General features: G+C 45.4%; 1 protein-coding gene across 1 annotated transcript in view; it reads left to right on the forward strand.

Moving 5' to 3' along the window:
- Positions 1–2,891, forward strand: part of ABCA3 (ATP binding cassette subfamily A member 3) — a 48,123-nt gene extending 45,232 nt beyond the window's left edge. Inside the window, exons 27-29 of the mRNA XM_015819188.1 lie at positions 599–786; positions 2,351–2,424; positions 2,676–2,891. Coding sequence (XP_015674674.1) covers positions 599–786; positions 2,351–2,424; positions 2,676–2,807 — 394 coding nt within the window. The 3' untranslated portion in view covers positions 2,808–2,891. The remainder of the gene's footprint in view (positions 1–598; positions 787–2,350; positions 2,425–2,675) is intronic.
- Positions 2,892–13,460: the final 10,569 nt, after the last annotated feature.

The raw sequence follows: 13,460 nt of genomic DNA on the forward strand, positions 1-13,460 counted from the left end.
CCAGTGTTGGAGCATTCACCGCTTCTGGAGGCAGGTTGTTCCACTGGTTAATTGTTCTCACTGTCAGGAAGTTTCTCCTTAGTTCTAGGTTGCTTCTCTCCTTGGTTAGTTTCCATCCATTGCTTCTTGTCCTGCCTTCAGGCGCTTTGGAGAATAGCTTGACTCCCTCTTCTTTGGGGCAGCCCCTGAGATATTGGAACACTGCTGTCATGTCCCCCCTCGTCCTTCTCTTCATTAAACTAGACATACCCAATTCCATCAACCGTTCCTTGTAGGTTTTAACCTCCAGTCCCCTAATCATCTTTGTTGCTCTTCTCTGCACTCTTTCTAGAGTCTCAGCATCTTTTTTACATCGTGGTGACCAAAACTGGATGCAGTATTCCAAGTGTGGCCTTACCAAGGCCTTGTAAAGTGGTATTAATACTTCACCTGATCTTGATTCTATCCCTCTGTTAATGCAGCCTAGCACTGTGTTGGCCTTTTTGGCAGCTGCAGCACACGGCTGGCTCCTATTTAAGGGATTGTCCACTAGGACTCCGAGCTTTGCGCTTGCTGTTTGCCTTTCCCCCTCTCTAACGTCTGCCTCCTTCTCCTGCAGCATGGAAGAATGTGAGGCTCTCTGCACCAGGCTGGCCATCATGGTCAACGGGCAGTTCAAGTGCCTGGGTAGCCCTCAGCATCTGAAGAGCAAGTTTGGCAGTGGCTATACGCTGCTGGCCAAGACGCACTGCGATGAAGAAGGCCACGTAGAAGACTTCAAGGCCTTTGTGGAGAAGACATTTCCCGGTAAGCCAGCTTTGTGATCCCAAAGGTGGGTTTTTCGCGAGGCAACTGGACTTTCTTGTTTTTCCTTTGAAGATGTTTCGCTTCTCGTCCAAGAAGCTTCTTCAGCTCTGACTGGATGGTGGGGAGTGGAAGGATTTATACTCCTTGAAGACAGCTGGTCATTTGCCTTCTTTTAGAGAGCTGTTGAGGCCACTTGGAGGTTTATCTGTGTCCTCGGGGTCACCTGAGTGGTGCAAATGGGCGCGGAGCCTTCTTGGAAGTGTTGAAAGGACTGTGTTGTAGACTGGACAAAGTGTTGAAAGGACTGTGTTGTAGACTGGACATAGACGATGTCATATCCCTCCCCCTCTGTTGAGAGAGGGCTGTTCAGTCTTGACCTAGATGGCCTCTTTGACCCCTCTTTCAAACCAGCGGCCCTCTCTGTCCAAAATGTGGACCTTGCTGTCTTCAAAAGAGTGGCTGTTGTCTTTTAAAGGCAGATGGACTGCTGACTCTTGTCCCGATGGGTTTGTTCTCCTGTGTTGTGCCCTGAGTTTATGAAGTTTCCCCAATGTACAGATCTGCCCATGCTTCACTGCATTGTACTGTTTTTGTCTGGGTGTTTTATCCTTGTGGTGGACAAGCATCTGCCTTAGTGTTTTCTTGTGATCATGCAGGTATTCCAGCTGCTCATATCAGATCAGGCAGTCCTTAATGACCAGTCACTGTTCAAAGTTATGATGGAACTTGCAACCAGGTTTTGAAGTTCCAACATCACGCCTCCAGCTCCTGTGATCGCATGACTGCATTTTGGGTGCTCGGCAACCAACTTGTATTTATGGCTGTTTGCGTGTTCCATGGTCACATGAGCCTATTTTTTTCTAAAAAATGACATTTACTTCCAGTTTTTGGCAAAACCAGCCCATAGCAAACAATTGTTCACTTAATAACCATGATGGTCACTTAAACAATCCCCGAGCAACAAAACAACATTCAGAAGTGATTCAGGCAGACACTTCCCTGATTCCCTGAAGTATAAGGAGGGAAGGAAGGTCCAGCAGAATCAGAGTTGCAAGATTTGGTTATTACAGCCAATCTGTAGGAGAAAAGCAGGCACAGCTGGGGGGGGGATGGAGTTAAGGGTGTCATCAGCTTAGAGTCCTTATGTTGTCACAAACATCCAAGTTCGACCCCTCTTGAATTTTGTTGACCCTTATCTGATGCCAATTTAGTACTGAACTGCAGTTGACTAGATTCTTGTGTATAGACTTGAGCAATAGATCTTCAACTGCAACTTAAAGCATGGCCCTGATACTTTGCTCCTTTTTTTAAGCTTTCTTGGGACCAGTTGATTTACTGGTCTAGTCTACCTAGTGGGGTTGACTGCATAGGACACTTGTACTCTACTCTGCCTATTGCAGAACATTTAATTGGGGCATTAAAATTCAGAGTGGTACCTTGGAAGATAGGAAACCAGGACAGAGATTTTCAACAAACTGTTGGCCGCAGTTAATAACAATTGCAGATTGGTTTGGGGGGGGATGTGGATGACTTGGCTATATCTTCTTTTTTTTCCCTTTCCCAGACAGCATCCTGAAGCATGAACACCAGGGGATGGTCCATTACCACCTCACCAATAAGAACCTCAGTTGGGCACAGGTAAGGCTGGAGCGATGGCCAGTGATGGAAATTTCTTTCTCACTAAGAAAAATATTGTATATAAGACTGATCCATCAGGGAAGGGTCTAGAACAGCTCAACAAGTGAAAGCTAAAGATCTTCAGTAGGAACTCCAACGTCCTTTCTCCACACTGGCTTCGATATCTTACAAGCTTCTAAACCTTGGATGGAGGCTGTGGCTTGGAACTGTTAACTACCCCTTTCTCTCCCTGTGTGCCTTGTGTCTCCCAGGTGTTTGGGACACTCGAGAAAGCCAAAGAGAAGTACTGCATAGAAGATTACTCTGTAAGCCAAATCTCCTTGGAGCAAGTCTTCATGAGCTTCACGCGTTTCCAGCATTACACAGAAGATCGTGAGAAATGAGTCCAGTCTTCTCCAGCTTCTTTTCGTGGACTGACCTGTTGCCTATAAGATAGTATACAAAGAGAAGGTAATTTATAGTATCAGCCATGTCTCCAACGACAAAAAGAATGGACATATTCTCATGGGACAAGGGATACGCCGCCGTACTGACATTATGAGGATGAATGCATGGGCTGTGTGGCTGTGTTGTACGTCCATTTGTCTGTGTGAGGCATGAGAAGGAGGAATGCTTAACCATCTTTCAAGGCGGCTGGGATGTCCTACCAACTCTCAATCCACTTTGATGAGGAGGAGGAGGAGGAGGAGGAGGAGGATGAGGATGAGGATGATGGGAGGGCCTAGCCTACTAGCAGTCGTGGAGGCAATTAACCCCGAATCCTGGGTCAATTCCGTAATTCAGCATATTGGATGCTTGGATACTAGTTTCTTCTTTCTTTCCCACCCTCCCAATCTTATCTTCTTGAGAAGTTCCCACTGCACCAGCGTTGGTGTCGTTGGCCTGCCTGCATGTCCGCAGTTTCGGAGCGCTGACAACACGTATTCATCCAAATGGTTGTGATCCGTACCTGTACGTTCAGACCAAACTCTTTAGAAGGTACCCACTCGTGGTTCTTTTGAGGGTTTGCATCCCTTGGATGGTGAAAAAGCAAGCACATAAGTGAAAGAAGCAAGTCATTCTGAGCCTTCCCTAGACTGCACCCAGGGAATGGACTCTGCTCTTCAAGAAGTAGTCNCCGTTTGAAATCCATTGATATGAATTAACAGCAGAAAAAAAATCCACCTTGGTCCATAGGGAGACGTGGATTTTATTTTGCAGTCAAAGACCACAATAGAGTTACGCAGCCTAGAAAGGCCCCTTTCAACGATGGGACAGTCATTTATGGCCTCCATTTTATAGGTAGTCCTCAATTTACAACCATTCATTTAGTGGCCATTTGAAGTTAAAACGGCACTGGGAAAGTAACTTAGGACCGTTTTTCACACTCTGTCACCATTGCAGCATCAAAATTTGGACGCTTAGCAACTGACGTGTACTTATGACAGTTGCAGTGTCCCGGGTTGTGTGTTCCCCTTTGGTGACCTTCTGGCAAGTCAAGTCACTTCTCAATAGTGTAACTAATTTAACGAAGTGCAGTGATTCCCTTAACAACTGTGGCAGGAAAGGCCGTAAAATGGGGCAAAACTCACTTAACAACGGTCTTGTTTAGCAACGGAAATGTTGGGCTCCGTTGCGGTTGTAAGTCAAGGGCTAGCTGTACGTGTATCAAAAGGCCCCACTCTGATAGATAAATAAATAGCTGCTTTCCAACCCCCATTAATTCTGGTTTGATCGGAGTATACTTTCTGCCACTTCCACCTGCTTCCCGGCTCATTCCTGGTTCCTTGGTTGAATCCCAAATTCTCCCAGCAGAAGGTCTGGAGTGCTTCCACTAAGATTATGTCCTGTTGATGCTTTTAATAGGAGGGCAGGGCGAGGGCTTATCAGATTAATCAACCCATTCCCCACTCCCACCCTGTTGAGAAGACATTTATGTACAAAATCACCCTGTCTAATCCACTATTTTGTGTTATAGTCTAGGTAGGCAACCTTGGCTCTTTTATGACTCGTGGACTTCAACTCCCAGAATTCCTGAGCCAGCCATGCTGAGGGGAAAGGGAGAGGTTTCCAAGCTGAGCCATGTTGGCTCAGGAATTCTGGGAGTTGAAGTCCACGAGTCATAAAAGAGCCAAGGTTGCCTACCCCTGGTCTAGGAAGAGATTGAACCACAAAGGGAGGATTTGAACAAGCCATTCTTCCATAAGACCCAGGGACTGGATTTGACAGGGCCAGATGTGCCGTCCTCCAAATCCAGTCTTGGACCACTGTTTGCACCTGCCAGACTTGAACACATCTGCTCTGCACTGAGCTCTCTATGTGCTAGTTAGATAAGCAAAATACTTCGGGGGGGGGGAGGAAAAGGTGCAGTCAAAACAAAAAATCTTCTTGAAATCCCGTTTCTATGGAGGCCTCAGAGTTTGATCCTGGCCTCCAGCTTTTATTCACCTTGTCCAGAAAGGGACGTCCTTGTAACATATCTATTGGCTTTCATTATTTCCTGCAATAGCACTGTTTTCCATCCAAATGTGTCACAAATTTCCTTCCTTCCTTCCATTCATCCATCCATCCTTACTTCCATATCTATTCCTTCCTTCCATCCATCCATCCATCCATATCAGTCTTCCTTCCCTTCCTTCCTTCCTTCCTTCCTTCCTTCCTTCCTTCCTTCCTTCCTTCCTTCCCTTCCTTCTATTCATCCATCCTTACTTCCATATCTGTTCCTTTCATCCATCCATCCATACATACATACATACATACATACATACATACATACCAGTCTTCCTTCCCTTCCCTTCCCTCCTTCCTTCCTTCCCTCCTTCCTCCCTCTCTCCCTGGATGATGCTTCTGGACCATAATAAGTAAGCTTGGAAATGACATTGGTTGGGCTTTTAAGGCAGACCAGGTTCTTGGGCACCAAAGAGAAGGGACTTACACTCTGCACAATTCTTCCCTTCTGAGTAGTTCAGTCAAATGATGGTTGCAACCTCCGCTTTCATTTGTGGTTCCTCTCAGGGCACTGGAAGTGTGCTGTGAGGACAGTCCACAATCCATCTGCCAGTTGTGTCTTGCAAAAGAGAGCATTCTTGGGATCTAGAAAACGATCTCCCAGGCTTTTCTCCTCTGCATAAAGAACTAGGGCTTAAACTCATTGCAGTTTGAATCAATGCAAAAACTCTCTGCTACTTGAATCCACTAATGACGCACGGAATGTATTAACTGAGCATCTGAACCTCTGTTAGTCAAAGGAGAAGTGGAAAATATGTGGGACCAGGAAGGGAAAAACTTAAAGGAGCTCCCAGGTTTTATTTTGTGGTAGTTCTGCATTAATAGTTAACTTTTAGTTTGGGCCTCTGGTGCAGATGCTGTAGTTTGTCCTTTAACTAATCTGTGCCTTTTGATCTTTGTCTCTGGATGAAGTCTGGTGAACAGGAACACAAACCATCTTTTCTGTTAAGGAGGGCAGAAAGCTGAGCATCCAGGCGCTGTGTGGCTTAAAAAAAAAATCTACCCTCTTTTTTGCAAATTATATACTGCATTATCTGGGCCTGCTTCCTAAACAGACAAGCGAAACTACCAAGTTTAGTTCTCTTAATAAAGAACTTCCTTACAAAGTCAATTTCATAGCTTTAGATCAGGGGTCTTCACACTTGGCCCTTTGATGACTTGTGGAACTTCAACCAGAAGTGCCTGGCTGAGGAATTCTGGGAGTTGAAGTCCACAAGTCGTCAAAGGGCCAAGTTTGAAGACCCCGGCTTTAGATTTTTAAAATTGCAAACCACCCATTCAAAACCCCACGACAACTACACGACAACTACAAGGCAGCTCAGGAGACCAAATCAGGTGGAGAGAAGTTGCAGCTAGTCTTGAGTTTATGACCCTCTCTGTCACAGGGCACAGTTCTGTTTCCCGACAGGATAAAGGGAGATCTGTAAGGAATGGAGCCCGGTTGCATTTCACTCTCCTCCTAGCCCTGAATACCAATTGCGGGAAAGCAGTGATGGGAATAACAATGTGCCGCCTCCTGTTGGGTGTACGGTTTGATTGTTGCACACTGCTAAGGCTTCAGGTACATTGAGCACGATTTAATTTGATGGCTTTATTTATTTTAAACATTTGTAGAGCTGCCCATCTTACAAGCAACTCTGGATGGGCCCCTCAATCAATTGGACTTGGTTACAAGTAAATCAGCAGAGCCCGCTAAACACCAACCAAGGCTATTCCAACAAGTGGTGTAGATTCTTCTTCTTCCTCCTCCTCCTCCTCCTCCTCCTCCTCCTCCATATTTCATCCCAATCAAGGCTCATAATGGTAGTCCTTTCCCATAAATTGGAGAGGGCGAGGAAGAGAATCAATGCCCCCCAGAAGAAGTTGAGATGGACTATTTCCTACTGGTCTCGGTGTTGGTAGATTTGGCTGTTTCAAGTCATTGGTAAGGCACCATGATAAGGTGGCTTTTTGGGGGGGGGGGCTGGGGTAGGTTATTTTTCTTTTTTCAAGCAGAGTGAGAAAGATATAGGTAAGGAGGTTCTTTCTTCCCCATTTCTTTGATTCCTGAATCTCATAGGGCCCAGTGATCGGTAATGACCCACTGTCAGCCACGTGATGAGTTTGTGCAGCTCAAGACGCTGGTTTCCACCTTGGCTGTAGTCTGCAGCAGATACACAACAGGAGGCACCATTGTGTTGCCCAACCGAGGTTCAGCCCGAAGATTAATTTGATGCCCGTCTTTGCAAGTTGCACGGAAAAATTCCTCCTTGTAGAAGCGTTCAAAGGAAGCCCCTTCTTCTCTTGGGACTATCACCCCCCCCCCAAATGCATCAGGGACCTTAAAAACTTAGCAAAGGTTCTTCAGCTAAAAGGACAGCACCAGCCAGCAAAGTTCTCTGTAGGTAGTCCTCAATTTATAACTGTTCATTTAGGGACTGCTCGAAGTTACAACGGCACTGGAAAAAGTAATTTACGGTCGTTTTTGACCCTCAGGATGCTGCTGCCATTGGTTGCAGCGTCCCCGTGGTCACACGATCAAAATTCGGACGCTCGGCCACAAGTTCATGCTTTACGACGGTCGCAGCATCCCCCGGGGTCACGTGATCCCCTTTTGCGACCTTCTGACAAGCAAAGTCGACGGAGGGAGCCAAATTCACTTAACGACCGTGTTGCTAACTTAACGACTGAAGTGATTCACTTCGCAAGCCTGGCAAGAAAGGTGGTAAAATGGGGCGAAATTAACCGCCTTGCTTAGCCACAGATATTTTGGGCTCAATTGTGGTCGTATGTCGAGGACTACCTGTATCAGGCAAACTTTTTGGAGCTTCCCTTTACCTCCTTCTACCCCGTCACATTTTATTTTTATTTTATTTTGTACTCATTTCTCTGTGCAATTTTTTTTTTAAGACGTTTTCTCAATAGAGGGAAAGGGATAAAATTCTCTGCATCGCCAGATTAATTTCTGCACACTGTAAAAGGATGAATTATTGGGATATGGGGGGAAAAAATGAAGCCCTGCTTGGCTATGTTCCAGGACCCCTGCCACGATTTGGCCACGATGGACCGCTTTCGTTCCGCTCTCCGTGTCTAGCCACCTTTTATAGGGTTTCAGTTTCCCCCAAAGCTTTGTGCAAAATATTCTTAAGTTGTCCACAGCTGTTTTTGTCACGACTGATTGGTTAGTTGGTACTTTGGCTCACACTACGGTTCCCTTCCTCTTGCACAAATCCCTGCATTTTTGCACAGTGTATGCGTGCGTGCACACGTGTGTGTGTTTGGGCCTGTGTGTGCATGTTTGTGTGAATCCAGTTTGCGCTCTGGTTTCTCAGGTCTGTCTTTGCATCCTTCGCAAGGCGCTAGACCACAGTGATCTTAGCTGAGCAAAAAAGGGGAATCAAAGGGTTGGAGGTGTCTTGTTTTTTCCCCTCCTGCTCTTGGCTGTGTGAAATATTGTGGTGAACTTGCCACGGATTAAGCCACAAAGATGCCCATAAGCTACTATGGTTTCTAATGTGTGTGTGTGTGTGTCATTTTTATATGTACATGTTTCCTCTTCCGTAATTTTGGCTGAAGTTTCGATTGGTTTGGGCACGTTCTGTGTCTGCATGCCAAAATGGAGTACTATCCCCAGTGGAAAGAACGAAGGTCAAAAGTAGACAAGGGATGAGCTCATTTCTCAGTTGTGTGTGTGTGTTTGTGTGTCTGTTCACTCCACTGCTCTTCTGTATTGAAGTCAGCTGCAGTGGTGACATTTCCCCCATCTCAGAACAAGAAAATAAACTGGATTTTCAAGAGGGAGACTCCAGAGTGTTCCTTACACATGACACACGTCTTTTGATATTTGACTTACAACAGTTCATTTCAAGACTGTTCAAAGCTACAACGGCGCTGAAAAAAAGTGACTTACGGTCGTTTTTCACACTTATGATCTCCAGGGTCACCTGATCAAAATTCAACTGCTTGGAAACTGGCATGTACTTATGACAGTTGCAGTGTCCGAGGGGATCATGTGATCACCATTTCTAACCTTCCCAGCCAGCTTCTGATGGAGGAAACCGGATTTGCTTAACAACTGCAGGGATTCACCTAACAACTGTGGCAAGAAAGATCATAAAATGAGACAAAACTCACTTCGCTGTCTCACTTAACAACAGAAATTGTGGGGCCAATTGTGGTAGTAAGTTGAGGATTGCCTATATTAAGGAATGGCATTGGCACACTAGGGGGAAAAAAAACCAAGCTCTGTTTGCGGTGCCTTTTTAGGCACCCTTAAATTCCTTCCCTTGGAGTCAAATTCTAGAAGCCAAGAGCTGTCATGGGATCTAGAAGTACTAAATGTTGAACGTGGAATATCTGAGCAGATGTCCGTTTATTTCGGAGGCAGGCTGAGGAGGCACCACGCTGTTATACAGCTGTCTTGTTTATTTCTTTATTTTTATCCTGTGTTATTTTTATAAATAAAGGTACCTAGAACTCATTCCTGTTTTCACCACAACAACCCTGTGAGGTGGGTTGGGATCAGGGAGAATGTCTGGTCCAAAGTCACCCAGCTGGCTTCCATGCCTAAGGCGGGACTAGAACTCACCGTCTCCTGGTGATTGGCCCAAAGTCACCCAGCTGGCTTCCATGCTAAGGCGGGACTAGAACTCACTGTCTCTTGGTGATTGGCCCAAAGTCACCCAGCTGGCTTCCATGCCTAAGGCGGGACTAGAACTCACCATCACCTGGTGATTGGCCCAAAGTCACCCAGCTGGCTTCCATGCCTAAGGCGGGACTAGAACTCACCATCACCTGGTGATTGGCCCAAAGTCACCCAGCTGGCTTCCATGCCTAAGGCGGGACTAGAACTCAACGTCTCCTGGTGATTGGCCCAAAGTCACCCAGCTGGCTTTCATGCCTAAGGCGGGACTAGAACTCAACGTCTCCTGGTGATTGGCCCAAAGTCACCCAGCTGGCTTTCATGCCTAAGGCAGGACTAGAACTCAACGTCTCCTGGTGATTGGCCCAAAGTCACCCAGCTGGCTTTCATGCCTAAGGCGGGGCTAGAACTCAACGTCTCCTGGTGATTGGCCCAAAGTCACCCAGCTGGCTTTGACGCCAAAGGCAGAACTAGAACTCACCATCTCCTGCTTTCTAATCTGGTACCTTCTCCACTAGATCAAACTGGCTCTCTTATTGCCCAAACAATAAGCTACTTACTCAAGCTACTTACTCAAAAAAGGTAAGGGGCATTAAGGAAAAACAAACTTCACCGTCAAGTAATTGGAAGATTAGAATTGGGAGCTGTCCAAGTCCTGCTTTTAGGTGACTGGAGTTTCCATTTTAATAGATTAAAAAAGCTAAATTCCTGGCTAGGCAGTTAGATAGACTGAACCCTCAACTTAAACCAGACCAAATTCGGGTGGCTGCAAATTGTTATTTCACACTTTTGTGGATCGCAGTCCAGTTCACCAGTAAGCTATTGGCTATGTGCAGAAAGATAAAGATGATCAGTGAAAGAGTTAAGCAATAGTTTTTTCCCCCTTTAAGATGTTATAAGGCTCTTTATTTTTTTTCTGCAGTAAACTAAGAAGGTTATCCATGGAATAAGTTTGCACAACATGCTTCAATCCGGGTACTGAATTATTCCATTTTCTGGGATCCTGCAACACCTTTTAATGAAATAAAGAGGCTTATTAATCCGCCCAAAAACCTCTAATCAAGGTTAAAAATAACTAAGCTTATCAAGTCACGGAAATGCCTCCACAAAACCTTCAATTGACCCATTTAAATGTGGTCTCTGATTCAAAATGTTTTCTCAGCCTAGGTGAACTGGAAGGGAGAATTCTAGATCCTGTTTCAGAAGGTCTTGTATTTATGTAGCATATTTTTATCATTTTAGCAAGTTCTGTCCAATTTTTTTTTTATCTTCCAGAACCTTAAACAAGAAAGTCCACTCCAAACTGTCAAGGGCCTTTTCTACCTCTAAGAAAGTCAACGCAGCTTGTTTTTCATTATGTTGCTCCAAATGTTTTTAAATGTTCAAAGCACATCTACAGTAACATTGTCCTTTTAACTGGTTTTTTAAGGTGAAAACCCACCCTGATCCTCATGAATAAACCTCTGCAAAATTATTTTTAGTCTGTCAACTGAAATAGCTGCAAAAAAACAAAAACAAAATTTGGAATCCTTATTCAGGATTGATTATCAGCCTATCTATTGTCAAATCCTGTCCCTCATTAGGTATTAATATGATATTAGCCTCTTTCCAACTCACTGACATCTTTCCTCCCTGTAAGATAGGATCTGTTGTGTTTTGTAAAGACGGTTAAAAAAAACACATTGATAAGAATGCGTAATCCATTTGATTGTGCCATATTTTTACCAAGCCATTGGTGAACAAATGCAAAGGTGCAAAGAATCTGGAACAACTGAACACAGAATGGCAATGTGACAGGTCCCTCCTGGCCAAATACTGGTTGTGTGTGTGTGTGTGTGTGTGTGTGCACGTAAGGGACACTCGGGTGTCCAATGCCCAGTTCTGTGCCTCAGGAGCTGCCAAATCAGGAGTCCAACACAATGAAGACGATTGTATAGGGCGGCGTTTCTCAAACCTGCCAACTTTATAAGTTGGGTTGGCTTCAACCCCCATGGTGGCTGGGGAATTCTGGGAGTTGAAGTCCACCCAGTGTAAAGTTGACATGGTTGAGAAACACTGTACTATGTTTATGCAGATTGTACAGGGTCCCGGCAACTGATAGCTAAGGCCATGTAGACTGTACATCAGGGGTCTTCAAACTTGGCCCTTTTATGACTTGTGGACTTCAACTCCCAGAATTCCTCAGCCAGGCAATGCCTGGCTGAGGAATTCTGGGAGTTGAAGTCCACAAATCATAAAAGGGCCAAGTTTGAAGACCCCTGATGTACACAGAGGGCTTGTCCAGCAGCTTAAAGCATGAGAAATCTGACACTCCAATACTCGCATATTTGGGGGGGAAAAACCCTCCGACCAAAATGGGAATTCGAGATCATTTTCTGAGTTTTCCCCTACCACTCCTTCCTCCCAGTCCTAAAGGCTGAGATCCCACCAGATTCTAAGTTTGTGGCTGGTTACAGACATCACACCAATGTTCCACCTTGCTGACCGTAACCGATCACTTAGCCTGGGTGAATTTGACACTCGTGGGCCATTCACAGGGAAGCAAACCATCACCACCGCCACGTGCAAAGTCAGTTAAATATAAAATATAAAATACAGGACAGTTTCGTGAGTTTTGCCCCATTTTACAACCTTTCTTGCCACAGTTGTTAAGTGAATCACTGCAGCTGTTAAGTTGGTCAAAGGGTTGTTAAGAGAATCTGGCTTCCCCATTGACTTGGCTTGTCAGAAAGTCACAAAAGGGCCCCGGGACACTCCAAGTGTCATAAATGTGAATCAGTTGCCAAGCGTCCAAATTTTGATCACGTGACCCTGGGGATGTTTCAACAGTTTTAAGTGTGAGAAAAGCTCCTGTAACTTTGAACGGTCACTAAATGAACTGTTGTAAGCTGAGGATTATCTGTATCCACATATCGACAAACTCAAAGTCAGTGACCAAAACTTACAGGAGGAAATTCAAAACCTGGGGGGTGTTTGCTTTAAGGCAGGAATAGCACAACAGTTCTAAAGACACACATCCAAAAAGGAAGGACAGCCCCCCCCCCCACACACACACTCCGTGCATTTTCTGAAGGCGTGTTTGACCCTTAAAACGTGGGCACCAAAAGGGTTTAAAACTCCTAAGAAGGCTTGCAGCCAGCCAGCATCTGATCCCTAGTTACCATTTCAATTTTTTGGACAGCTCAGGGTTGAATCCACCCCCACACCTTTGCCCTACAAGCGTGTGAACACAGCCCTCAACTGGAAACGGGTTGTTTAATTTCAGGTGAGGATTTTGCAAGACGAATGACACAATTCTTCCCAACAGTTTTGGCTGGGCCCGCTCTGCTCTGTGTTGTAAATGCCAGCCAAGAAGGAAACTTGCCTGCTCTTTCCCAAGAAGAACAACAACAAAAACTCTAAATGTTTAGCATGGAAGAGGTGGTGGAGTTGCTAAGAGCAACTGGAAGACTGGACAAAAGAACACTCGCTGTGCTCTCACAACCTTGAAACTCACAAACCCCGCTTTTGGGTTAACCCTAAGCTAAACCCAACGAGTTCTATTAATATTACATTAAGCCATAATATGATTTGCAAAGCCTGTGGCTTGTTCACCCAGGTTTAGGAGTCCCTGTGTTGTATGGGGCACGGCATGGGGGGTCAAACTCAGCTTCCGCCTTGCGAAAAATTCAAAGTGCTGGAAGCTGATGGCACTTCCTGAGCCTACATTCACCTAAATATTGACAGGGTATGAACCAGGACCTTACATTAAGCCACGATACGGTTTGCAAAGCCTGTGGCTTGTGTACTCAGGTTTGGGGGGGGGCTCCTGTGCTGGGTGAGGGAAGGCACAGGGACCAAACTCAACTTCCTCTTTGAAACTGGAATTCAAAGCCCCGGAGACTGAAGGCAGAGTGATGCAGTGGTTAAGAGTGCAAACTCTGCCCGC

This window comes from Protobothrops mucrosquamatus, unplaced genomic scaffold (assembly GCF_001527695.2).
Source record: "Protobothrops mucrosquamatus isolate PMUCROS unplaced genomic scaffold, P.Mucros_1.0 scaffold873, whole genome shotgun sequence".
NCBI classification, from domain to species: Eukaryota; Metazoa; Chordata; class Lepidosauria; order Squamata; family Viperidae; genus Protobothrops; species Protobothrops mucrosquamatus.